We start from the raw sequence: 25,796 nt of genomic DNA, 5'->3' as shown, positions 1-25,796 counted from the left end.
AAGCTGCATAAAGTTGTTTGGTGAAAGCAAAGGGTACGCATGCTATCATGATTGTCTGTTTATTAAAGCAGCACCTGGCCTGTGTAGCAAGAAAAGGGCAGAGCAATTGCTAAAATGAAGAGGACTGGAGAGAGAATCCAGTCCCCAGGGAGAGAATCCACTCTCCAGTCCCATTCTGCCTCTTTCTTCTTTCAGTGCTTGCCACAGGTGCCTCAAGCTCAGTGTGTGTGCATGGCCGACAAAAATATGTGTTTGCAGTGGAATCCTAATAAAGGAATTAAGACTGTAATTATATGAAAAAAATCTCAATTTAAAAGCCTAACCTTATTGCCATTGTGGGTAGCTTCCTTTCTGTGTGGTTGTTTTCCAGATCCAACACTATTTAAGCAGTCTCTCAATTTCTCGGTTGTCAAAAGTACAATAAAATCCCAAGGCTGGAGACTAAGGCTGTTGCTTAATACGGAAACCACCTAACTGTGGAATGGGCCTGAACTAGTCACTGCCCCGTCCACTTTCGCTTGCAATTAGTTCAAATTCTTTGAGAGGTGTTGTGTTCGATGCTACTTTTCAGACGAGGGAACCTTTCTTGCACTCAAAGTAACAGCGAGTCCATAGTTGCAGTCGCAACCTCTGAAACAGCCATGTTAAAAACGAAATTCAGTCGCAATTTTGCAACAAGATACGAAAATTTAGTTGAGACCACAATTTTGCAAATTTCGGCCGCGAAGTAGTGGTGTTGCTGTATTTTGTTGCCAGGGGTTTAATAAAAACAATATGTGAGCCTGCAGTACTTGTAAAGAAACTGCTAAAAGTGGCAAATGATTGAGGGAATGGCATTGTGCACGTAACATTGCAGCTAAATTATGGCCAGGGCTGTAGCAGGCCTGGAAAAAGTCAGGGGGCACAAAGATTTTAAGAAACTTGCATTTTGAAATTTGGGGGTTTTGTGCTCGGTGGATGCATTGGATGGGTTAGGGTTAGAAAAATTTTATTCGGTTTGGAAACCTTTACTTAGTTCAATATAAGCTCTCTATATATATACTGTTAGTGAATGTAGTAGTATGTAGTTGTATGTAAAAAAAAAATATATATATATGTGTGTGGATCCCCCCCCCCCTCCCCCCATGAAAATGTCTGAAAAGAAAGTGCATTTCCCAGTATTTTGGGCCTTTAAATTTCAAGTGTTTGGTACATAAAAACTCTTAAACAAAAGCACAGTGCATTTCAATGATCCAACAGGCTTATTTCCATGGATTTCTCATTGGAACTACACTATCCCTGGTATTCCCAATAAAAATCTAAAAATCATTGACTGTCTTGCTTAACGGAAGCACAACAGTTGTACAGAGTCAATTCATTAGTACTTCCAACTCTGCATCAGCAATCCAATGGATACATTGAAAAAATTACAAAACAAACTTTATCTGAATCTTGAAACCATGTTTCATCCGCAACAGTCATCATAGGTAAATTTGTGGTCACTATGCCAGTAACCCATTACCTGCACTAGACTGTCTGAGTTGCCTTAGAGACATGTACATAAACTTAATCAGCAAAACACAGCATTCATAATGATACTTTCACTGTAGTGCAACCATGGGTGGTAATCAAACCACCATGACCGGAAGGACCTCTTCCTGTTGCCGTAGAACTTAGATTCAAGGAAATGATTTCTTGGCTGAGAAAGTAGAGGAAACTGGGAACCAAGTCAAGGCTGCTGCCTAAGAAAATTTTAAAGGGGCCCTCAGAGCTAAACGCTGAGAACTTAGGAGCCCAACATATGAAGTGAAAGGTGTTGCTGTGAAAAATTAAGGCGCCCAGAGCTATTCTTTGGGAGCCCCAGGCTACCGGGCTCCTGTTAGGCAACAGCCTTGCAAGTGCTTCAATAAACTCAACAGCAGCATAGTCCTGGCCACTCTCAGAACTCCTCACTGACATTTCTGCAGCGCAAGACTTCTCTACTTTCCCATCCTCAATGTTTGCCTTATTATCCTGGGGGCATACTCAGTATAAGAGCTACTTCTGCTTCAATTTTTGGGATTTTGGGGAGGACATTTCTGAGTTTAGATCATGTTCGAAAGAAAGGGTGGGGAAGGCAATAGAAGTCAAATGCATCACCTGTGCCGTAAGTTTTATTATTTCAAACCAGTTGCATCTACAGAACTGTCACTGTGGCCATCTTGTTTCTTGCTCATCAGGTCAAAAGAATGCTCCAAGAACAAAATGCACCCTAATGAGAAGAACCAGTCTTCTGCACTGCTTCAATAACATTTATTTGGCCACACCCTAGTCAACTCTGTTGATGCCCTGGGAACAACTTTGAGAGATCACTTTTTGCAATATCATCAGGTTAACACTTAACTATGACCAAGGAGCAAAGCAAGGGTACCGGTACTTAAAATTTCATAATATGGAAATGTAATAAATTCCCAGTTGCTTTCCTTTGTTTTCACTCAAAGGTATCTGTATTTTAACCTTAATTTGCATCAGATGTATGTCCCAGGAACACTTGAAAATACAAAAACGGTTTTAGTGAATGTAGGAACTGGCTACTATGCAGAAAAGGTGAATAACATAATTAAGTAAATTTTGCTGCCATAATAATTCTGTAACTACCAGGGGCCAGTTGGTCAAAAGCCGATTAATGCTAATCTCAGGTTAAAAATTAACAAAGGAGTTTTATTCTGTATTCCAAATGCTGTTCAAGGCTGATATTTGGTAAAACTTTACATTAGAAGAAGTCAATCTTGAAAAACAAAAATTAGCAAAGGAAACTTTCACCAAAACGTTGAAAACATGAAACAAAAGTTAACGCTAATCCTGGATTAAGTTAATCGGCTTTCGAACAACGGGGCCCAGTACTAGAAAGAGCCATTAGGAAGTTTTCTTAAGCAGTTCTTTTAAGTAATAGAAATGCCAACACAGGAGGGAAAGCAATAAAAAAGGAGGAATTCTGGCAGATGACTACTACAACTTTGTTAGATATATGTCCCAGGAACACCTCAAAATACCAAAACAGTTTTAGCGACTGTTCAAGAGCATTTACTGATTTTTTATTTCTGAATGATATAGGCCTGATTGAGAATAAGAGCAAGGTTAGACCTGACCTCTTCTGCATCAAGCCTTTCGATCTGAATAAGTTTCTTTTTTGTAGGGTTTAAAGGAAGCTGATGAGTATTTTGGAAGAAAGGTAGACTTAATGACAAAAAAGCTGGAACTACTTCAACCCAAGTTGATTGAAAAGCATAAACTCAGACAAGGTTTGCCAAAATATCTTGATCAAGTCAGGCAATAATATTATAGAAAGAAACTGTTTGCTTTGTTTACTCCAATATGATATTATTTAAATACTAGTGTTTAAGTTTGATGTGAAGAAAGTTTTACTCCACTTGGTTTGGGAAGTTATCATACTTTGGGTAAATTGATTGCAGAGATTTCAATGATGCACTATTGAAGAAGTGGTCTGTAATAGCCTCTGTGAGGAGCTTCTCAATGAGTTTTTACAGGACACAATAAGCACCATTTCACAACCAATAGTAGTCTTCTATAAAACACCAGTCCTCTGCAGCTGTTTCTTATTAAACATTATGTTTGCTTCCCCTTGAAGTTATTGCCATTTTTCATTGCAGCTGTTCAAGACATGTTGACTGTGAAGCTTCAAGCCCAAGTACAGTCTCAGTTAGCTGGTATTCCAGCAAAAACATGAAACCTATCACTACCCAAAAGCATTGGCTTAATTCGCTTGCATTGTTTCAGATTGAAAGTCACTGATCCTTCAAACAATGTTATTTATTGTAGAGTGGTTTTCTCGAAAGAGCTGGGTTATGATCCAGTAAACTACTCTCTGCATTTGTTTTGTTGTTCACAGGGGCCATGATTTTTTTGGTCAACACCAGGATTAATGACCTCTGGCAGGTTCCAAACAACCCTAAGTTAAGTGATGTATGTCTAACTTTGTAACTGTAAGAAACCACCATTGTTTAAATTTTCTTACACTGCATAGTAGAGCCAGATGTCCTTAACTCAAAAATTGTCTTGATCTGGTCTTGCCAGGAGGCGTCAGTAACTGGGTGCTGACCAAAAGAATTGTGGGTTCTAGGGATGCAAGTACTGGGCAGGGACACAACCTTCTGGTTTTGACTTGGTTAAATCAGTTCTAAGGATGCTCAAGAAGGAGGGTTGAGTAATATCTTGAAATTTAGCTTAGTGGCCCACCCTGGTTTTTTCCATGTAAGTTAGAATTATCATTTCTCAACATTCTTAAAGAAAAATTTAAAAAAATATCTAGTGGAATTTTTTTACATCTTCCAACGGTGTTTTCATAACTAACTCAAGTTCTATTACCCTTAGATAAAATTTTCACATACCGTATTTGGTATTAGGTAACATTGGAACATTGGGTCACCAAATTAGTTTTTAAGGTATTTTCCAAAAACTGAAATTTAGAGGGTCTTTCAGCATTGCTGTATTATTGCCATGGCAACTATTGGGAACTTGCAGACACCCTTTTAAAAATTGCCTGACATTAGCATTAGTTAATATCAAAATGTTTCCCTACTGAAAGGATCGACAGTATTATGGTCTGGTGTTCCTTTTCCATTGGCAGGAAAGACACTTTGAGCTCCTTAACCCATTGATCCTAAATCCCTCCCTTCCCCCGCTCCATCCCTTCCCCCCCCCCCCTTTTGATGAGTTAAAGATAAGACAGATTAGGCAGAGTAAAATGTAAGTCTCACAACTAGGAGTCAATGGGTTGAGGGGCAATAGTTTTTGCTGAAGGTTAAATTAAATAAAGAGATTGATCAGAAGATTTTGACCACAGTGTTTAGCTTTGTTTGTCTCTCCTTTTTGGTGATTTGAGGTCAGAAAAAAATCTTCTTTCAAGTTTGTGTTATGTTTCAGGCAAATGGAAATTTTAAACAGATACCATATTTACCAATTAGACCCGTAGCCCTTATCACCCAACTAGTCGGACAGAAAAGGCAATAACAAAGTTAGCAAAGGCAAGTTGACGAAATATTTATTTGGGAATAAAACGAAAGAAAGCGTCACGCTTTTCGGTACTCGAGGACTATTACTAATAGTCCTCTAGTAGCGTAGCCAATCAAAATGCAGGATTTGCATTAGTCCACTAGTTGGGTGATATTAAAAAGGTTTAGAGCTATCTTTGAAAATTGGTATTTGTGTACCTCAAAGACGTTAATTTTTTGCAATTGCATAAACAGTGAACTCGATGAAGAGTCTTTCAGATCTTAATGGTAAAGAGGAACATCTTTTTTTGATCTTTACTTATGAGTCTCATTTATCCTTTATAAATCACACTTGTATATGTATAAAGAATATGTTGACAGTAAAAATTTCAAAGTAGCATTATTGCAACATACATTATATTGAAATTTGATCTTATTAAACAAATTTTGGTCACTTACTTGCATAATACGTAATTTAGTTTTCACACCCACCGAATTTTGCATGCTTTGGGCTTTTCTGTTGTTAGTAAGGAATTGAAAATTGTTTCCTTTCAAACTGGGTTGTTTCTGAATTGACAGAGAGCGCAATAATGCAAGAATAGTTTATTCCCTTTTTTTATTTTTCATTGTAAATTTTTTTCCTATCACACGTATCTATCATAGAAATCTGTAATCTGGAAAACAAAATTTGAATAATTTTATGTATTAAGGTCTTAGTGACAGACAGGAGTCATTTGGTCCTTATTTTTTGAGAAAAATTATTGTAATTTTTATCTCCAATGTAGACTTATATGCCATTACGAATTCCTTCTTTTAGTAATTTATCGGCTGTTTGTACATTTGGAAGTAAGCACAGACGTCATTTTAAATCCTCATACACGCATTAAAACGGTTGCTATTTTGATTCTTTCCATAACAAACACGTACTACACACAATGAAGCGCATAGTAAATTAGCATAAATTTGCATAGACCACAATTGCTCAAGTTTACAACTGGCTTGTCAACATGGCAACGGGACGGATATTCTTCGAGAAAAAATTGTTTGCCCTAGATTTTTGTACATTTTAAGGATTAAGATTCTAAGATTCCCCGTCTTTCATTGTTTCGTTAATAACACTGTCTAAAAACTTCCGAATTTGCATTTACGCGGACAGATCCTGAGCAAAGTGTTAAGTTTGTCACTCTTCTCGACGGTGTTGGCCATTGACCTCGAATTGTGCAACTATTTTGCCGACCCAAAACTGAAGAGAACATGTCTGACGGAGAAGCGGAGAATGTTAAGGTGGCTGTTCGTGTAAGGCCATTTATATCCTTTGAATATAATTCTGACCTTTTTGTTGCACATTTGATTTTGAGTCCTGTACGTGACTCTGTCATCCAGTGTCATTGTGAAGTTTATATGAGAGGACTCAGTTTGTTTCTGGAAAATTTCATCGTCGGTTGGGTTTTTTTAATCGATAAGAAATCTTTTAACTTCTTTTGTTGTTATTTTCTACCATATTCGTATGAATATATCAAAGCAATCTTCGTTTACTTAGCTTCAATTACTACGAGCAACTACGTATTAAACCACACAAGCATTCACGATGCGGAGGGCTTCAACAACACGAAAAAATTTTTAAAACCTGCAAATAAACCTGCTGACAAACCATCGATCCCATGGTACGTTGTTGCAAACTTTATCGGAAACGTTGCTTGCCCCTTTTAGCGCAAAACTAAACTTTTGCGAAGTTTCGACGAACTTGAATCATCATCGCAGCCGTAATGAGTGCAATATTAGTAACACTTGTGCAATCAAAACCATTTGGATAAGCTCAAATCAAATTTTATATGGCATACGCTCCACTTAACCTTTGATATACTAAAGGCATTATCATAACGAAATTAAAATTTGCAGGGGATGATATCATCCTTTCCCAAAATAATTTAAAAATATATTTTTCTTATTTGGTCGAAGAATTAAAACGTTCGTGTTTCATCAGTTTGTTCGTGGTGAAGTGTTACTTCTTGAGAAGACAGGAAGAAAAGAGGATAAACTTAAATCGAATCAAAATTTATAATCGTATTATCAGTCATACTTTGTAACTTGTTTTAAGATTTTACATGTAATGGGGAAGAAGACCTGGCCTCGGTTGTTCAAAATGTGGATAGCGCTATCCACCGGATAAATCACTATCCAGCAGATAAACACTAGCAAAACCAATTGAGTTATCCAGTGGATAGTGATTTATCTAGTGGATAGCGCTATCCACCCTTCGAACAACTGGGGGACTCCTGGGGCCTACTGGACTACAAACCATCATTTTTCTTAACATTTCTCACAATAAACGAGAAAAGGCTAAAAATGCAACGCTTATTGTGAAAATGAAAGGCAACTCAACTTACCTAGAAAACCCAGAAGAGCCCAATGAAGACCCAAAGAAGTTTACATTTGACTTTAGTTATTGGTCTCACGATGGCTTTGAAGAGAAACCAAATGGTTACCTGGCTCCCACTGTGCCACATTACGCTGATCAGGTAACTTGAAATTGTTCCTTGTGAAATTAACCCTGGTTTATTTTGTTACGAAAATTATCAGACTGGAAGCACTGTGAGACTGGAATAAGTAGCCCATTTTCCAACTTGTCTAAAGCAGTGTTCCTAAAGCCACAGTGGAAACAAAGAAATAGTCCAATCTGATGATGATGAGATTTTAATTCAGTAGGTCAAAGTATGGGTGGTATTTTTTTATGGGTGATAGGTTTTATAAGAAATGTCAATGGCCAGTATTATGAGAAATGCCAACCATTTTGTCTGTTGTTGTATAATTCCTGTTCAGATGAAGGTGTATAATGATCTCGGCAAGGGGGTTCTGGAGAATGCCTGGGCAGGATTCAACACTTCTCTCTTTGCTTATGGACAGACTGGTTCTGGAAAGTCTTGGTCAATTGTTGGCTATGGTGCAAACAAAGGTAACAGGACAAAGTGATTTTCTTAGAGAAATGGAAGTTATTGGGATGAAAGGGTATAGCACTGTCATTGTTTTCTGTCAATTTTAGGTATTGTGCCAATCTTCTGCGAACAGATTTTTGTGGGAATAGATGAGAAGAAACAAACTGGTGATACGGCCCAGTATGAGGTAAATTTATTTATTCCTTAAAAGTGTTGTTCATCAACTGGAAACTTGAAAAAATTCCGAACCCCAGATGGGATTTGAAGATGTTATGCATCAACTGGGAACTGTATTTCATTACTTGCTTGGGTGGTTGGTTGGTTGCATCTCTGATATATTGTAATGTGACTGCATGATGCAGTTAGCTGGCAAGGTGTTATCGCTGATATGCCTTAATGTGACTGTGCGATGCAGTTGAGAGTCATGTGGTTAAAATTAGACTATGCGATTGTGTGGTGCAATCGTAGTCTATACCCACATTTCACTCTTGTTCACCACAGAGTCTCCAGTAGCTCAGTGGTTAGAGCATCCGTGCTAGATTACAGAGGGTTGTAGGTTCAAATCCCATCTAAGGCTTGGAATTTTTTAGAGTTCCCAGTTGATGCATAACATCTTTCATATATTTCTCTCATTACTCGCTTGGGTAAAAGTGTTGTTGTGTTTGATTGTTATAATTTTGTTTAGCTGTCTATGATCCAATACTATCTCTACTGAGTCCACGAGTTCCATATAACGATAACGATAACGATAACGATAACGATAACGATAACGATAACGATAACGATAATAATAATAATAATAATAATCAAAATACAAACCACATATTTAACCAGCAGAACGGTCAAACAATGACAAGGCCAGCAACATAATATGGCCGACAAGACAGACCAATATAATAACATCATGTTTCTACTGACCAATCAGGTCAAAGACTGGACTACTTATTCAATTCACTAACACTATAAAAATCACTTGACAATGAGGATGACTTCCACTTAGGATGTCGAAACCTCAGTCACTGTCACCAACTGACTTTCTTCTCAGGACTACTCTCACATGCAAAATCTTACTTCATCAATTTTTGACCTGATATGATACACGTCTCTTGGCAAAGGGCAACGGGCAACGGGCAATAGGCAAAAGGGCAACTGACAAAATCAGAGTCCTAGGCAGGAATCGCACCTATGACCTCCGTAACACCGGTCAGATGCTCTACCCAAATTCACTAAAGAGCTACTAGAACCCCTTGGAGCTACAGTCTCGGACAAAATTGTTGAAACACTGTACAAATGGGCTCAGAAGCTTGTGTTAAAACAGCATTGTGAGAGGAGAGTGAGCCGCAAAAGCTTCTAGCCCCGGTTGTTCAAACATTGGATAGCGTTATCCACCAGATAAATCACTATCCAGCGGATAAACACAAGCAAAACCAATTGAGTTATCCGGTCCATCGTTTGAACAACTATGGCCAGATCTGTATAGTCGTGTACTGTTCCAATGAATTTTGTCACAAACTGTAGGTTGTTTATCTAGGTCCTTAACAGACATTGTGTCCTGCTGTCTGCAGGCTCTACAAAGTCAAGCACCTCAATTTTGCAGATACATTTTTTTCAGTTGTCCTTTCGCTGTTGCCGTTGCTCATAATGCCAAGCAACTTATATCATATCCTCCTCCTCATGGGCCATAACACCTTTCCATCGTTCATGTAAGTTTTGACCTAACAAACTGATAACATTTTTTTAAGGTGATGTTTAGTATGCTAGAGATCTACAATGAGAAAGTCCGAGATCTTTTGAACCCCTCAGATAAGAAAGGAGGCCTGCGTGTACGTCAACATCCAAAGAAAGGTTTCTATGCTGATGGCCTAATAACTGTACCGGTCAGTGAATACAAGGATATTGAACAACGCATGGAGGAAGGAACAAGAAACAGGACAGTGGCAGCAACTAACATGAATGCAACAAGCAGGTATGTTATGTTTTTCCCAAGGGGGAGTGGATGCCTTGTTCGCAAAAATGTGGGCATACAGGCCCAAGCTCCTTTTGCCCATCAACAGATTTTCATCAGAAACAGACAAGTTAGGAGACTCATCATTTCATCAGTCCTAAAACTTTATTGCTAAAAATCTTCTTGTGTTAAATACTCTTTGTACATGTGATTACCCAAATCCCTGATTTTCTCTCCCAGTGGAGACCATGAACATTATATTCAAGTCTCCCCTACTGCCCAGTAGTTTATTTAGAAATTTAATGGCCTGTCTCCTGCAAAGGCCTTAACCAAACATCAAAGGTGGGTAAAAAGTGTTTCTGAATCAGATTATGCTTGTATAAACTGCTTTTTAAAATAATTTTTCCAGCCGTGCACACACAATAGTTGGTGTGACGTTTACACAGAAGAGAAAGAATGAAGCTGGCGAAGAAACTGCAAAAACCTCTCTAATCAATCTGGTTGATCTGGCTGGAAGGTGAGTCTGGGCTGTCAACCCTTAAGTCTGAGGATAGATGATGTCATAATGCTTGTAACATTATTTCCAGTGATGTCATATTATGTCCTTGATGCAAAAAAATACTTGTGGACTCCGTTTGACTTATGATATTTAAATCCAGAATCTTTACTATTTTTTTAGCTACATTAATTTTGTCTTTACAAGTTGGAAACCAAATGTTTAAAGTCCTAAAAACTGCCTGTGAAGCAAAGTTAAATCAATGGACATCTTCAATCTCTGCAATTTGACACTAGTACAAAAGACCTCACGCAACCTAGGCAAAAAGTCAAAAAATGCACGAACATGTCTTTGGCATTTCAACATTTAATTTGATTGGTTTATTTTGGACCAAATACATTATCCATCAGTAACAACATAGTTAGACTAACTATGGTAACAACTAACGTCTTACCAGAGTTAAGGAAACGGTCGAATTTTGTTATTATCGATGTTGAAATAACTCAAAGAAGACAAAGTACTTTATTGTTGTGAAAGTTGATTCTTGCTAGAAATGACAAACTTCAGCGATTAATCGAGGGATTTCAGAGTGAAATCTTGAGGCCGGGAGGTATGGTCCAAAATCTGGAGTATTTAGGATGATCTGGGGGAGTTGACAGTCCTGGTGAGTTATTCCTATAACTGGCTGTCTGGCTGTTTTTGGTAACTCATCCCCCACCATTTGCATCAAAGAGCCCTTGGGGGAGGTGTCTCTTGCATGGGCAAAACAAATGTGAAATGTTTGTAGACAAACAAGGTGATGACGCAGTGAAACTTTTAACATGGAAAAAGGTTGGCCTTGGTTAAGACTTGTTCTTGAAGGACCATATGGACAGAAAGAAACCCACAATCAATAAAATGTGAATAAACTTACAATGCCAAATAATAATTATTCAATTTCTTTCTTATCAGTGAGAGAGCAGACTCAACTGGTGCCACAGGAGACAGATTGAAGGAAGGAGCTGCAATTAACCAGTCATTGTCTAGCCTGGGGAATGTTATTGCTGGTATGTAATTCAAAGCAAGAATAGAGCGCTAAATTAAAATGAGTGTTGAGTGTCGTATAGCCAAAACCAAAGTAATTACTTTGGCCAATCAAAAAGGACAGGGATAATCCAGTAAACCAATCAAAACTCAAAGCAATACACCTTATTCCAAAATGCCCGCCATTTTATTACTCTTTTGTTTGATTGCAAATTGGCCCTTTTGTCCTCGTTCAAGGTCAAATATTCTTTTGAATTCTACGTTTGAAAGCGAGAAAAAATGGGCCAATTTGCAAGGAAACAAAAGAATACTAAAATAGCGGCCATTTTGGAATAAGGTTTATTACATGTAGCGACACAAAGCACGGGAAAATGTGCACATGCGAGCCATGATTGGTTTTGGTTTCACTTGTGATTGGTTGAAAAAGTTTTGTGAGAACTTTGAGCCAATCACTGAGTGAAGCAATGCAAAACAATTTAAGTAATTCACTAATTACTTTCAACACTCGATTGCTCTATCACACTCATTGTGACAGGCACTGGAAATCCTCTCCAACTCACCTTAATTTCTTTTTTTGCAGCACTTGTGGATAAGGCAAATGGCAAGAATGTTAGAGGTCTGTATCTGCCTAGCTGATGCGTTAACGTCCAATACCATATTATTGTTTTCACATTTCGTGCAACTAAAAAGCAGAGATTTGAAAGATTTCTTATTGGGTAATGGTTATGCTTCAATAGAATTATGGGAGTTCTTTTGCAATCATTTCGTTTTGTGAGCCAAGCTACCTTTCCTGTATAAATCAGTGTTTTCCCAAATGTTCTCTGTGTACTTCAATCATGCTGGTGCCAATTAAGCTTTGGACATGAGGCAAACTATCAAACTATCATGTTTTCTTGAAGTGAAGTAATGAAACAAGCTTCTGTCTTTCTCTAGTTCCTTTTAGGGACTCGGTCTTGACAAAGCTGCTTAAAAATGCTCTTGGAGGAAATAGCAAGACCATGATGGTAAGGCTGAAGATCTAGACTTTTGTTCAGTGTGCGAAATACAACTTACGGATCGGAAATGTTTATGAAAGTCATTTCTTGAACTTTGCCCATTTTGTTTTAGATTGCTGCCATCAGCCCGGCTGACATAAACTATGATGAAACATTATCAACCTTGCGATATGGTAACTGTCATCAAAGTTACTTTAGAAAGTCATATAATTATTAAACAAGTTTATGGTTATGCTTTCCAAGACAGTGAAAGTGCTTACAGTCAAATTTGCGTTGAGGAATCACTTGAATAATCTGGTCGTCACATAAATGATTGAAAATTCAAATCAAGCCTCAGTTCAAAACGCATCATTTGCCTTTCTTTTAAATTCATTTCTTTGCATCCAATCTTTGGAATTCAAAACCAGTGTCTCAAGTTTGAGAATATTGTTAAGATTAAAGGTAAAAGGTAAAGTCTCTGCTTAAGAGCCAGAAGGCTCATCAGGCCGGCGCTTATCTCCGGTTTCTGTAGCATGAAGCGACTAGGAGTATTTATACTCCCCCCTGGATGGGATGCTAGTCCATCGCAGGGTTACCCCCAGCATTACGCCGGTACCCATTTATACACCTGGGTGGAGAGAGGCACCGTGAGAGTAAAGTGTCTTGCCCAAGAACACAACACAATGTCCCCGGCCAGGCCCCAAACCCAGACCACTCGATCCGGTGTCGAGCACACTAACTATGAGGCCACCGCGCCACGAGATTACAGAAAGGTAATGTTGCTAGTCTAAGAGTGAATGACTGTTGTTTGACAGATTATGCAAATCAGTAAACCTGTGAAATCCTCATGCCAGCCTGGCACTGGAAGCCAGCAGTATTCCAATCAAAATTCAAGTTTGAGTGAGGCTTGATTTGAATTTTGCATTATTCATCTGATGACCAGATTATTGAAATGATTACTGAAATCAAATTTGCAATTATTGTAATGAACTCATTAATCCGCTCGTCAGAGGAACGCTTGAGCTGTTTTGACTGTAAGTAATTTTGAATAAAATAAATACATCTGAAGGCCTTATGCAAGAAAGAAAATCAGTGGCTACATCAGGGAAATTTGCAACCAAAGATTTTGCATAAATTTTATTGTTTTTATTCATTTGGCAATATGGACTAGCCTTGAAATTGAGAGGATCAAATTTGATTTCACAGCGGATAGAGCAAAACAGATCAAGACAACAGCAAAAGTGAATGAAGATCCGACAGAGAAACTGATCCGAGAGTTGAAAGAAGAAAACGAAAAACTGGTGGAAATGCTGAAGAAAGCACAAGCAGGAGAAACTGTGAAGATATCTGCGGATGATGATGATGATGATGACAATGTAGGGCAGAAGGAAGGAATGTCGGAAGAAGGTGACTATGAGATTTACCATACATGTAAATCTAATTCATCTGGAGTTGTCAGAAATGAGTTTTTTATCAGTGATATTTAAGATGTTGATGATCAGATATTTTCACTGCACCTTCCAAATTTTGTTGCCAACGTGTTTAATTAACACTAATTTGATTTAAATTTAGAACTGGCCGAGCTCAGAAAGCAAATAGAGGATGAAATCAAAGCATCAGTAAGTAAATACATATCCAGCTTGGTCAGGTCTTGTAAGTCATTGACAAATTGATCATATGAATAATTCATTCTTCTTCTTTCATCCAGATGGCTGAAACAGAACGTGCAACAGAGGACATGAACAAGAACTGGGATGACAAAGTTGCGGAGTCTAAAAGGGATGTTAAGGTAACTGGCCATCAGCACTGTCTGCACAGTTTGCTACTGAAACATGATAGTATACACTGTATTTTGCTCAATTTAACATTGACAGTTCCTGTTGTTGTGCTCCAACTTATTCTCTCTGGAAAAAAAATTATCTGGCTTAGTATAATGTCTGTTAATTATAAAGGCTTATGGTGTATGTGGCCAGTAGGCAAAACGAAGTGCCAAATCAAAGAAACTTTGCCAAGTGCTGGAATATATATATATATATATATAAGCATGTGTTAGAATTTGAAGTACCAGTAATAAATAATAATTTTTGCTATGTGTACCAATAGCTGTACAGACCTGTAGTTCAAATATATGTATATTTTATATAAATATAGTCTCTCATACACTTGAATCTCATTTCTTAGCTTATCTCAAAATACTTAAATAAAGCGAAAGGAATTAAATTACAAATTATAGATGACAAATTATTATTAGTTTGTAAACTGGGATTTGGTTAGTCTCCTTGAGAATAATGAAGAAATGCCATTTACATTCTGATCTCGTTATCTTATTTTTTGTGTTATGACTCTTTGTAAGGACAAAGATGCAGAGATGAAGGAGCGTCAAGAAACTCCTCATCTGTGGAATTTAAACCCTGATCCTCAACTGACAGGAATGATCATTCAAATGATAAAACCAGGTCAGAGGCAGCATGAGAACAAAGCCTATGAACAGTCCCTATTTTGTTTTTTTCCAGACTGGTGTGAGAAGCAAAGGCATGTTTTAGCCAAGCTTGGTTTGTGCCACCGCTCATTTGTGTACATTTCCCCCCTCCAATTCATTCCTCCATACCCCCACCCTCCAAATCATAGAAATTCCATGCTACAGTTTACGCAAAAATAATGGTATGGTTCCCATCCTTTGAAAAAACTGCCTCTTCCTTTCGTTTCCTGACAGTTTTTGCATGTTTTTCGCTTAAATGCATGGGAGGGGACTAGGACTCGTTTTGCGTGTGCCTTCTGATTGAAGTGATGTCAGATTTCCATTGAAAAGTTACTTCAAAGAACCATCCATGCAACCCTTTTGTAGGGCTCTTGACTAAAAAGCTTCCTTAGCAACCATTGCCTTTCTGTAGTCAAGTGCCAACCCCCTTAACTTGGACTATAATTATTTTATACTCTGGATAGTGACTTGCCCAATGGATAATGTTATTCACCCTTTGAATAGGGGTTTCATTAGAAGCCGGTCACCGGGGGTATACTGCCGTCTTCTTGTCAGAAATTTGTCTCTCACCGCTGGCTACTCTGCCTTGATTTTCACTCAAACCCCTACATTGATTAGCCCAGTCATCTACTGCAAAAGTTATTGAAACCCCTGCATTCAACAACTGTGGCCTGATGAATGAGAGAAAGTTGGTTACATGTAACGCATCCCCTCCCCAGTGTGGCAGAGTTTACTGTCTAATGCCAGATGATGTTAGTCACCAATGACGGCCAGGCCAGGGTGGAAGGGTTAGAGTCCTGGGTTTGCATGCTGATGCTCTAATGATAAATTGTTGGCCTTGACAATCAACTGCCTTTTTCTTTACTGATCATTAATCCAACTCTACTGCTCTTTTGGAAACAGCTTACCAGCTGCCCACTTTTCAGTGCCCCTTTTTTAACGCTTCCTTGGTTTATTGTGTTTTCTCACTCCATTCACATCAGTTTGAGCTTCTTACTTAAAAAACATCGAGGAATGGGTGTATTAGCACTGTTTTCCTTATTTCCAGAATATGACCCATTGTCTTACATTGTTTTCCAATTTAGGAGTTGTAAAAGTTGGTAACCGAAAAGCTGATCCTCCCGCAGATATAGCGCTCACTGGGTTAAAGTAAGTGGCTCTGCTTTTACGCTGCAGCGTTACTTTTGTTGTTGCAGTCAGATGTATTTTTAATGTTCTAAGCACTTATTCTTTGCATGCAGTATTCAGAAGGAGCATTGTGAAATCAAAAATGAGGATTGTAAGAAGATCACTATTAAGGCCATTGGTGATGCAAGAGTTCTTGTCAATGGAGAAGCAGTCGATGATAATGAAGAAGAAGAACTACACCATTTGGACAGGTATATTTATTATCGATCACTCCTTAGTATTAGTAGGAAAATAAACCAAAGAGAGGAAAAAGAATTTCAGTGTTCGTGTTTTAGGTTTCTTGTCAGAATCAGTCAGGTTATCAAGTCCTTTACAGGAACAAATTAGCAAAAAATAAAAATTTAAAAATAAGTAAAGAATGATTTAAAAACCCATAAATTTTTGATATCTCGTCTAGAATGCTGAAAGTAGCATTTCCGAGCTTCAAGAGTTCAAAATTCTCGGGCGGAGAATTTCCCCGGAAGCCCCCACAAGTTAGCGTCTCTGGCGCTTGCTTTCCCCCCCCCCCCCCCGCCCCTCCAAATACAAAATACGCTCCACCGGCCCTGTAAAGAATAGGGAGCTTAAGCAAGCGCGTTTTTGAGACGCGGACGGCAATCGGAAGTGAGCTGTTTTCCATTTTAACTTGTCTTCACACATCCACATTTACACATAAGTATCTTTTCTCCATTAGAGATGATTAGTCGGGAGTCAGGGTGGCTTAGTGGTCATCAATTGTGTCTGTGACCCGGGTTTAACTCTGGCCTCGGGTCGTATGTGGGCTGGGTTTCAGTCGATCTCAACCTGACTCTGAGGGTTTCTCTCCGAGTACTCCGCTTTTCCTCCCTCCTCAAAATCGACTCGCAGTCAGTTACATCTAGCTTTGTTTGCGGTGCTCCGAGATCACGCATGGATCGTATGGCGGCAGCCGTGGGCGCCTTCACATGCATTCGGTCCGATCCCGTTGAGCCGGTTAATCCTGAAAAGCCCTTGTAGGGAGCGGTCAACTAAGCGCACATTTAATTTAAAAGTCTGGGAGCCAACACCGCCCTGGCTCGCGAAATGTTCTTTTCCGATTGCCGTCCGCGTCTCAAAAACGCGCGTACTTAAGCTCTCTAATATGTTCATGGAACATAATGGTTCCAAACGGACGTAAAGATAGCAGAGTAACAATAACTCTCAAAAAAGAAACGACAGTTTTCAATTTACAAAACATGTTTCGACATACTCATGTCATCTTCAGTTGCAAATGAGCAATTTCACACTTCATATTTCACACTTCACACTATATTTCACACTTCATATTTAAATTGTACCCAAGTTCTGACACGTAATTTTGCAACATACCTTAACATAAATTCAAATGTACAACCATTGAAAAGATCATTTGCAACTGAAGATGACATGAGTATGTCGAAACATGTTTTGTAAATTGAAAACTGTCGTTTCTTTTTTGAGAACATAATGGTTCAGGGAACCATTTTAAATCCTTGAAACCCACTGAGTTTTCATGACAAACATTTCCTGTAAAGTCGAGTATGTCTAATTGTTTTTGCAGGGTTATGTTTGGCACAAGTAATCTTTATGTGTTTCATCATCCTGCTGAAGCTGACTCCTCTAACATCAAACAAGCAGATATTACCTTTGAAATGGCACAGGAAGAAATCGCTAAAAATGCTGGGTTAGAAGTGGATGATCAAGAAGAATCCAAAGGTAATACCAGAAAGCGTGCCTTCACTTCCTGGAAAGGCAATTTATGCCCTTAGTATCGGAAAAAAAATTGACCCGGTCTCTCAACTCTAGGCCTTTGGTCAAAGTGAAATTCTTTTCCCATCTTTTATTTGTGTTTCAGAGGCAGTGTTGTTGCGAGAAGACTTAGCCGATCTGATGCCGATGGTTAATGAAGCAAATGCTATCAGTGAAGAGTTGGATAAGAAGGTAATTCTCTTACCAACGCATATTGCTTTATGTCTTGGTTGGCCGGTTCTCATTTCATCGTCTGGTAAGTCTGTGTCACCAGCTACAACACCAGTGAATTATTTCGACTTCAACTTGGCCATCCGGCAGCATCAACATCGACTTCATAATCAATCTTAACTACAACATTAGCGAAGTTGAGGTTTTAAAACCTTTGTAAAAACCGTGGACGATAAGTCTTGCACAGTGTTGGATCAGAGAAGAATCGTGATCATTCAAAATAGGGAGCTTAAGCACGCGCGTTTTTGAGACAAGAACGGCAACCGGAAGTGAGCTGTTTTCTCTTTTAATTTGTCTTTACACAACCACATTTACATTGTAAAGTATCTTTTCTCCATTAGAGATGAATGGTATAAAAATCTGGGAGACACCACTGTCCTGGCGCGCGAAATGTTCTCTTCCGGTTGCCGTTCGCGTCTCAAAAACGTGCGTGCTTAAGCTCCCTATTGACTGATCACGATCTTCTCCCGTCTCCGTCTCCTCAACATCAAAGTGTTGTAAAGTACATTCGGAAATGTGTTATGGGTAATGGTGTATATAATTTCCACATTATCATCATCAACACCAACACCAAGTGCTCTATTGCAATGTCGTGTATCAAAGAGATACATTTCTTTACTCATATACCGGGCTTAACATACCACAATCCCTTTCACTATAATTGCGAGAATGTACCGTCCTAGTGGTACAGAGGAACAATAATTAGAGGGCTTTAGATTCTAGTACGAGAACGACTACGACTACGAGATTTTCTCATTTAACAACAGTGAGTGCGCGCAAACCAGTTTCAGTTTCAGGGTGAAAAGGACCAGCGTCATTTTTGGCGAGAAAAACGTGATACCGTCGTCATTTTAGTACGAGGTTTCGCAAAAATGTCCTGTCAAACAAGTCACCAACACAGTAGCAGTTTTGACATTTTTTGATCAGCAAGAAGGCTCAGTTATCAGCAATAAGAATAACTGAGCAACCTATACTGCTAACAAAAGAGTAAGATTAATCCTACGGGTTATATTAGTATTTTCGCTAAAAACGGGCAGTCAAAACTCGTACTCGTTGTCGCGCCGTCCTCGTCTTAAAATCTAAAGGTCCCTGTTGTCACTTGAACTAGAAAGTTTGATGGCTTTATCTCCCACGCGGCTCTTATTGCTCGTTGGTAGAGCATCCGAACTGGTGACCAGAAGGCCGTAGCTTCGACTCTTGCAAAGAAGCGCTCGTTTTCCCGAGGATCCTTAACTAAAACATCATCTTAACTACATTCACTTCTTCTGGTTATTATTGCAGGTTTCTTTCGAAGTTGTAGTTGTATCTGCTAAAGCCCGTGGGCTGCCAGAAGGGAGACCAGAGGTAAAGATAGAAGATTTCTACGTTCTGTTCTCAAATTTAACTGAAATTTTTGTAACCTCACGGTAGATTATGCACGTTTCCTTCTATTCACAACAGCTGCGAACAGAGGTTTTGTGGAGGAGTTAGAGAGTGATTTTGCATTTCTTTGCTTCACTGCGAACTCCCTACATTTTGGACAAACAACCGAGTGTAAGAATTTACTAGACGCGCGTTTGATAGATCCAGGGATCTAAAAATAACTTTGGACGAATTTCCCCTTAAATAGGGCGTGTATAGCGGATGTACCCTCTCGTCTCCTTCATTTTTCCTTGACTCAATCGGTCTGGTTTCCTTTTCATATATATATTTTTTGCCTTTTACTTTCGTCTTTCCTCAAGGCATACGTAATCATGAAGGACTTGCAGAATGGAACAGAGTACCTGTGGTCTCGGACGAAGTTTATCAACCGCAAATTTGTCATGCAAGACATGTTTCAAGATTACGAAGATGGGGATGACTGGCAACTCCCGGACGAGAAAGACCCATTTACTGAAAGCCGGGATGCTGAAACATTGATTGGAAGTGTGGAAGTCTCTATACAAAGTCTGGGATACATGGTCAGTATAACTGAAAAAGAAATAAGTCCAGTTTGACTTTACTGTTAACATTTTTAAGATTGTAAAATGGAAACTATACTGTGAGCGGAAAATTTGCTAAGATTAGTTAACATTAATTTTGTTTTCTTATGTTTTGTATATATTCGTGTCTCCGAAGGAAGTTTTCTTTCCTCTCCCCACTTCCCCAACGAAAATATTTTTAAAGCCTTTTCGAGAAATGTTGTCCACCTATATAAGCCTATGCCACAATACCGAAGGGATTTATTGGTAATGGTTGCTTTGCCGTTCTCAGTGTGAGAATGTCACGGCGTTTTTAGCTCAAAGGAAGTTACATTCTGAAACATTTCGCATCAACCGTGTAATCGTCAAGCTAAAGACCTAATACCCTTAAAGCAGTTTGCCTTAAGCGCGGAAGCAGTGCTTGAATCAGCTATATATTCTTGTTGGTGCTTTTCGAGGGAAGTTTACATTTTCCATTTGCGACGCCTAACGACGCCGAATAAAAGCATTTTCTTCTCCCTTTTCTTCTCAGCTGGACATGAGAGAGCAACTCAGTATCACGGACTTCAGAGGCAAAGAAATCGGTTTCCTCAATGTAAGTACACATTTATGTTTGCTTTTGTCGCTTAGGGATTACTAACTTGAACGCGGCTTCTTATAGGTGGAAGTTGTGCCATTGAACGAAAGTGGAAAGGAAATCACTGAAAACGACGATATCTTCATTGAAGATCCAAAGGAACTCGTAAGTTTTGTGCAGTTTTCTCTTGTCCAGGCGTCGTGATCGGCTAAAAGCTCGAGTACCACTCTCTCAACCAATCAGGATTAAATTCTGTCTACAATAGGCCATTTCCGAGTTCTTGCCTGCCTCATCTTCAAAGCGAGTCTAAGTGCGAAGTTTTTGTTATGAAAATTAGTTTTCATTCGTATGTAAAGTAGAACTAATTACCATTACAAAAACTTCTCACGTAGACTCGCTTTGAAGAGAAGGCAGACTTAAACTCGGAAATGGCCTATTGTTTTTTCTCGGTTTCCCGCGCTTCGCGCATGCGACACGTGCTTATTTCAAGCTCGGATTGACTCATTTGATACTCAGAGGACGCGCCTGTTGTGATTAGCCAGAAAAATCTGTTTTCAATTTCTTCAGCTGTCGATAGCAAGGGTCCTGTACAACGCAAGGGTTGATTTGGTTGGTTCTCTACTCAGTCTTTTCCAAGGGGTTTTTCTCCGAGTATCGCCAAGCTTCCCCCTAAAGTCAACATTGACATGAAAGCAATGTCAAGTGATTTGCTTTCAGTTAAGTCTCCCCATACAGTAGAGAACATGCGCACAGCCAGATAACCTTGAGAGTTCATTCAAGTGATTATTTATTAAATGTAGCTCTGTGTTAATTGCAACAATATTTTTATTCGATCTGGGCAGGAGGGAAGGAAGCTAGATTTTGTCGTCCGTTTGCGGAGCGCAGTGGGAATTCCGAAGCGATACACGGTAAGTACAAAGTGAATTGGTTTGTCAACTTAAAATTAGATTGATTTGGTGAATTTCTTCTACTCTTTTCTTTCTGTTTAGGATGTATATTGTCGATACTCCTTGTATCTTGAATCCGACATCAAGACCGAAGTGATCTCTGCAACTAGGAATCTTGAGTTTAACTATGAGAGAAGGTTCAAGTTTGATCCTTGTATACCACAGGTACATGACAAAACTGAAAGTTTGCTATTCTCTGGCTTCCAACACAGAAAGTCTTTTAAATTTAATATCTCCCTCCAATTATGGAAAAAAAAAACTTGCGAGGGGCTGCGCATCCGCCTTAGGCCTCCTTGCTCTCAAATACAGAAAAGTAACTTGATAAAGTGTGCCCTAAACTCTGCTCTTGGTCAAAAGATGAAGGACTACATTTACCCTAAACTAAAATTAACGCTAACCCCAACACCCACCGTAATTCTTAGACTTCACTTGACACTTCGTTTTTGATATCAAAATTATAAGTATCCGTTTCACAAAAGCTTGTGTCAGGAGCCCATGAGCAGGAGTCTCCATGTCCACTGTATCCTTGAGTCAACCTTTTCCCGTATCTTTCTATTTTTAGAACCAACCTTTCAGCAGGAGACTGACATTTACATTAATTTGCATCAATTCGCACAATTTGCGTACATTGTTTTTGCTATTTTTGTCTTCGTTAGACACTGAGTTTATTCTGATTGGTTAAACAGCGTGTGCAGTGCCGAAGAACTCGTGGCGTTCTAAAAATAGAAAGATACGGGCAAAGGTTGACTCATAGGGCTTGTATGGGGGAGGCAAGCTCCTACTGATGGGCTCCTGCTTGTGTACAATTCTCTTCTTCAGGCAATGTTTTTTTTTTTCGTTTGAGAGGAATAGTGTCTATGCAAGAGGCTTGGTAAGCGTCCCGTCCAGAAGGGACTGGTCGTAGTAACTTTATAGTGGGTTTACTGTTGTTATTTGAACAAGTCCTTTATGTGGGTATCAGTAATAACAACAACCTCTTCTGTGTGGAGAAAAGGGAGTCCTTGTACTTAAAGGGGCTATGTCACGTTATGGTAATCTGGAATTCCTTTACTGATAAAATTATTATACATCACAAACAAGATGATTTTGAGCAAAAACGACCTATATCCAGGCTATTTGCCATGAACTTGAAAAAGGTCGGGCCCACTTTTTTCAAGATGCAATCTGTTTCAATCTTGCCCATCCTTCTGTTGTATTTCTTTCATGTTGTTCAACAGTTTTAATTGGTTATTGCAATGTTTCATTCTACTTTTTGGGCATTTTGGGCGTCATAAAATTACAACATTTTGCGTGACATAACCCCTGTAAGGAAAACGACACTCCCACAAGGGGACAGCGAATGTTTAACTTATTGTCCTGAGCTTCTCTCTTTCTTTTGCGCAGTTTATTAAGTTTATAACGGATAAGTCCGTTATGGTTCAACTCTGGGGAAAGCAAGTGATCAACAAGAAACCAATCAACACAGCGGCGAAGAAAGGCAAAGACACTAAAGCTATAATGAGAGCGGAAACAATGAAACGAAACGTGAGTCATTTCTTAGTCAGCCCCATTTCCGGGCATTAACACTCTTGATCGAAAAAAGCCCGAAACGTAGAACAGAGCGTGATATTTAAATCATCCTTTTCCACAGGTTAAAGTACGTTTCCAATGGTAAAGGATTACAACACTGTCGATCCTTTCGGAGTGGAAACGTTTTGATACTTGTGAACCTATAGAGCGAGTTTCAATCGAGTGTCGTAAAACCAAAAGCAAAGTAATTACGTTGGCCAATCAAAAAGGACGGAGACAATCCAGTAAACCAATCAAAACTCAAGTTATTACACTTAACCACTCAAAGCGCGGGAATATGTGCACGCGCGAGCCACGATTGGTTTTGGTTTCACTTCTAATTGGTTGAAGAAATGGCGCGAGAACTTTGAACCACTCACTGAGTGAAGTAATGCAAAACCAAAGCAATTCGCTAATTACTTTCAACACTCAATTGAAAACTGCTCTATTGTCAGGCAATTTTTTAATGGTGTCTGTGAAGTCCCCAACTGTTGCCATGGCAATGTTACAGCAGTGCTCATAGACCTTAACGAATTCGGTAAAATATTATTAACAATATCTGGTCATTTGTGGGTTCTAATGGTCCCTTGAGGAATGACTCAATGATGAAATGGTATATGAAATGAATCATATATGAACTGCGGATATGAAATCAAGTGAAGCTATGATCCTCGCAGTTATGGACGCAATTTTAGCAATTGCTTAGAGAAGCCTGAAAAATTCAGGACTTCAACTGGCCGGGTTTGAACTCGTGACCTCGCGATACCGGTGCGACACTCTAACCAACTGAGCTGTGAAGCCACTGACGTTGGGAGCTGGTCATTTGTGGGTTCTAATTTTCCAGAACGCCAACGAAAGATATATTGTTTTTGGCGCCAACTTGGAGGCGATGACAATAACGTGAAAGTCAAGAATATTCCGGAAGACAAGAGGAAGCAATACACAAGCCACTAAAGATATGACAATACTTGCGAAATAGTAACACTTTTTCGAACCAAGAACTGGCCAGAAATTACTTCTCCTCTTTGCAAAAAAAAAAAAAGTTCCCTTCCTAACTTCCTCCGCATTTTTCGACCGTCACAGACTTGTACATACTTGTGCATACTTGTAGGAGTGGAAAAAAAAAACGCAAAGCCATTGCCATCCCATTTTCCACGTGATGCTAAAAATACATTCGTGGATATAACGAACCGTGGATATCTGTTCTTTAGTATCTACACTTAACTTATTTAAATCCTGCGCAATGAACCCTCTTATTACAACGAACAGTTAGCTTTATCCAAATTTATCACTAATACACGTAGTTAGTATTGTTGTTGTATTTTCTCATGTATATTTAGGGTAGGTTGCACTTAATCTTTCTTTTATGTGGTGCCATTTACAGAATATCCTAATGACTAACTCTTTTAACGTCTGTGCCATTAATTAAATTGTAATGAATAAATATTCTCTTGAATCGTTTTCTTGTAGGTTTCACTGAACCCAGGCATGGTGAAAGGGATTGCCGAAATAGCGACTTTGAAAAAGCAAAACAAACGACTGCAAGACAAAATGAATCAACTTCGCCAGTTGTGTGACAAACAACAGGCAGAGAATAGATCAACGGTGGAGGTTAGTATTTTAGAAGGAGCGGTTTGTTTCGTTTGTCGAAGAAAAACTAATTTTTCAGGCCACCCCGCCAATACGTGGAGCCTGTGGCACCGAATGATTTGCTTACTTTCCCTCTGATTTGTCAAGAATATGTCGCGAGAGTTGTAAGCCGATTACCCAGCGTCGAATGAACCGATGAAAAGAAAACCGCTCATTTTAGTGATTGGTTGTTAAGTGCTTCCTCCTCAGGCCCTTCGCATTTAAGCGCGAGGCATTTCGGTTTGCGCTCCTATTGGTTGTCGTTGACAAAACCTCTTGGTAGAAAGCAAGCGTTTCACTAAAACGAAGGGGACAAATGAGAAATCGGTGCAGACGGCAGAAAATGTGCGGCTTTTTTTAAATAGCGGGGCGTTGCTTAGTCAATAGTAACAAAACGTTTTTGCTTTGATAAACAGCGTCACGTTGACAAGGAGGGAGTTTAATAGACCAATTCGGCGAAATCAATGTTGTACCCAAATATTTTGGGAATAAAACGTTTTGTTCCAAGTATTTCCATATCATTCAAATGTTAATGCTTCATTGTCATGCAAATTCAACACACAAAGAATCTTAACCCCGAGAGATTTGAATTGGGTACAACATTGAGTTAGCCGAATTGGTCGATTTTCGCAACGGGTTCACGGAAAGAAATGAAATTAATTTTGAAGTGTGGTAGTTTGTGAACACTCGTGTATCTCCTGTCCTCAGATATCACACGTGAGAGCCATCATGGGAGATACAAATGCGAATACGCAACCTGCCCCTCCCCCACAGACAACGGGCCCTGAGAGGCCAGACAACGACCAGTCAGAAAGAGAAACAAATAGCCAATCAGAGAGAGGAAATACCACGGAGAGTAGTGCTTGCGTGATCTTGTGACTTGACGTTTTTCCTCAGTTTTCCAAAGCACAATCGGATTCATCCATAAACTATCACACATTTTTCGTAACACATAAATGGTTATCTCGTACTGTTACCAGGGCAAATTTGAGCGACTAACAGTGATATTGTACATTTTTGACGTCGTTTACGGGTCTTTAGGCGCCGGTCAGAAATCCGGAGGAAATAAAGTGTACATAGACAACGCACAGGGAATATAGTATTTCAACGCAACGTGTTGATGGGTGGTGCAGTGCTTATTGTTGTAATAAAAGTTAAACAATTTCAACCGATTGCAACTGCTGTGCGAGT

At 39.2% G+C, this 25,796-nt stretch overlaps 2 protein-coding genes across 2 annotated transcripts in view; both read left to right on the top strand.

Moving 5' to 3' along the window:
* Nucleotides 1-5,428, top strand: part of LOC137968055 (prefoldin subunit 5-like) — a 5,988-nt gene extending 560 nt beyond the window's left edge. Inside the window, exons 4-6 of the mRNA XM_068814677.1 lie at nt 2,491-2,565; nt 3,155-3,260; nt 3,630-5,428. Coding sequence (XP_068670778.1) covers nt 2,491-2,565; nt 3,155-3,260; nt 3,630-3,706 — 258 coding nt within the window. The 3' untranslated portion in view covers nt 3,707-5,428. The remainder of the gene's footprint in view (nt 1-2,490; nt 2,566-3,154; nt 3,261-3,629) is intronic.
* A 147-nt stretch (nt 5,429-5,575) lies between these two features.
* Nucleotides 5,576-25,776, top strand: LOC137968054 (kinesin-like protein KIF28P). Its single transcript, XM_068814676.1, has 27 exons — nt 5,576-6,278; nt 7,295-7,489; nt 7,791-7,923; nt 8,011-8,090; nt 9,646-9,869; nt 10,258-10,365; nt 11,296-11,390; nt 11,948-11,983; nt 12,301-12,371; nt 12,475-12,535; nt 13,548-13,748; nt 13,914-13,960; nt 14,050-14,130; nt 14,695-14,797; nt 15,906-15,969; nt 16,062-16,199; nt 17,546-17,700; nt 17,840-17,925; nt 19,246-19,308; nt 19,686-19,904; nt 20,437-20,499; nt 20,566-20,646; nt 21,324-21,389; nt 21,471-21,593; nt 22,812-22,952; nt 24,447-24,587; nt 25,314-25,776. The coding sequence occupies exons 1-27, from the start codon at nt 6,225-6,227 to the stop codon at nt 25,482-25,484; spliced, it is 3,000 nt and encodes a 999-aa protein (XP_068670777.1). The 5' UTR covers nt 5,576-6,224; the 3' UTR covers nt 25,485-25,776.
* The last annotated feature ends 20 nt before the right edge of the window (nt 25,777-25,796 follow it).

Source organism: Montipora foliosa, chromosome 8, assembly GCF_036669935.1.
Source record: "Montipora foliosa isolate CH-2021 chromosome 8, ASM3666993v2, whole genome shotgun sequence".
In the NCBI taxonomy this organism is placed as follows: domain Eukaryota; kingdom Metazoa; phylum Cnidaria; class Anthozoa; order Scleractinia; family Acroporidae; genus Montipora; species Montipora foliosa.
This window is presented reverse-complemented; position numbering and strand designations above follow the sequence as displayed.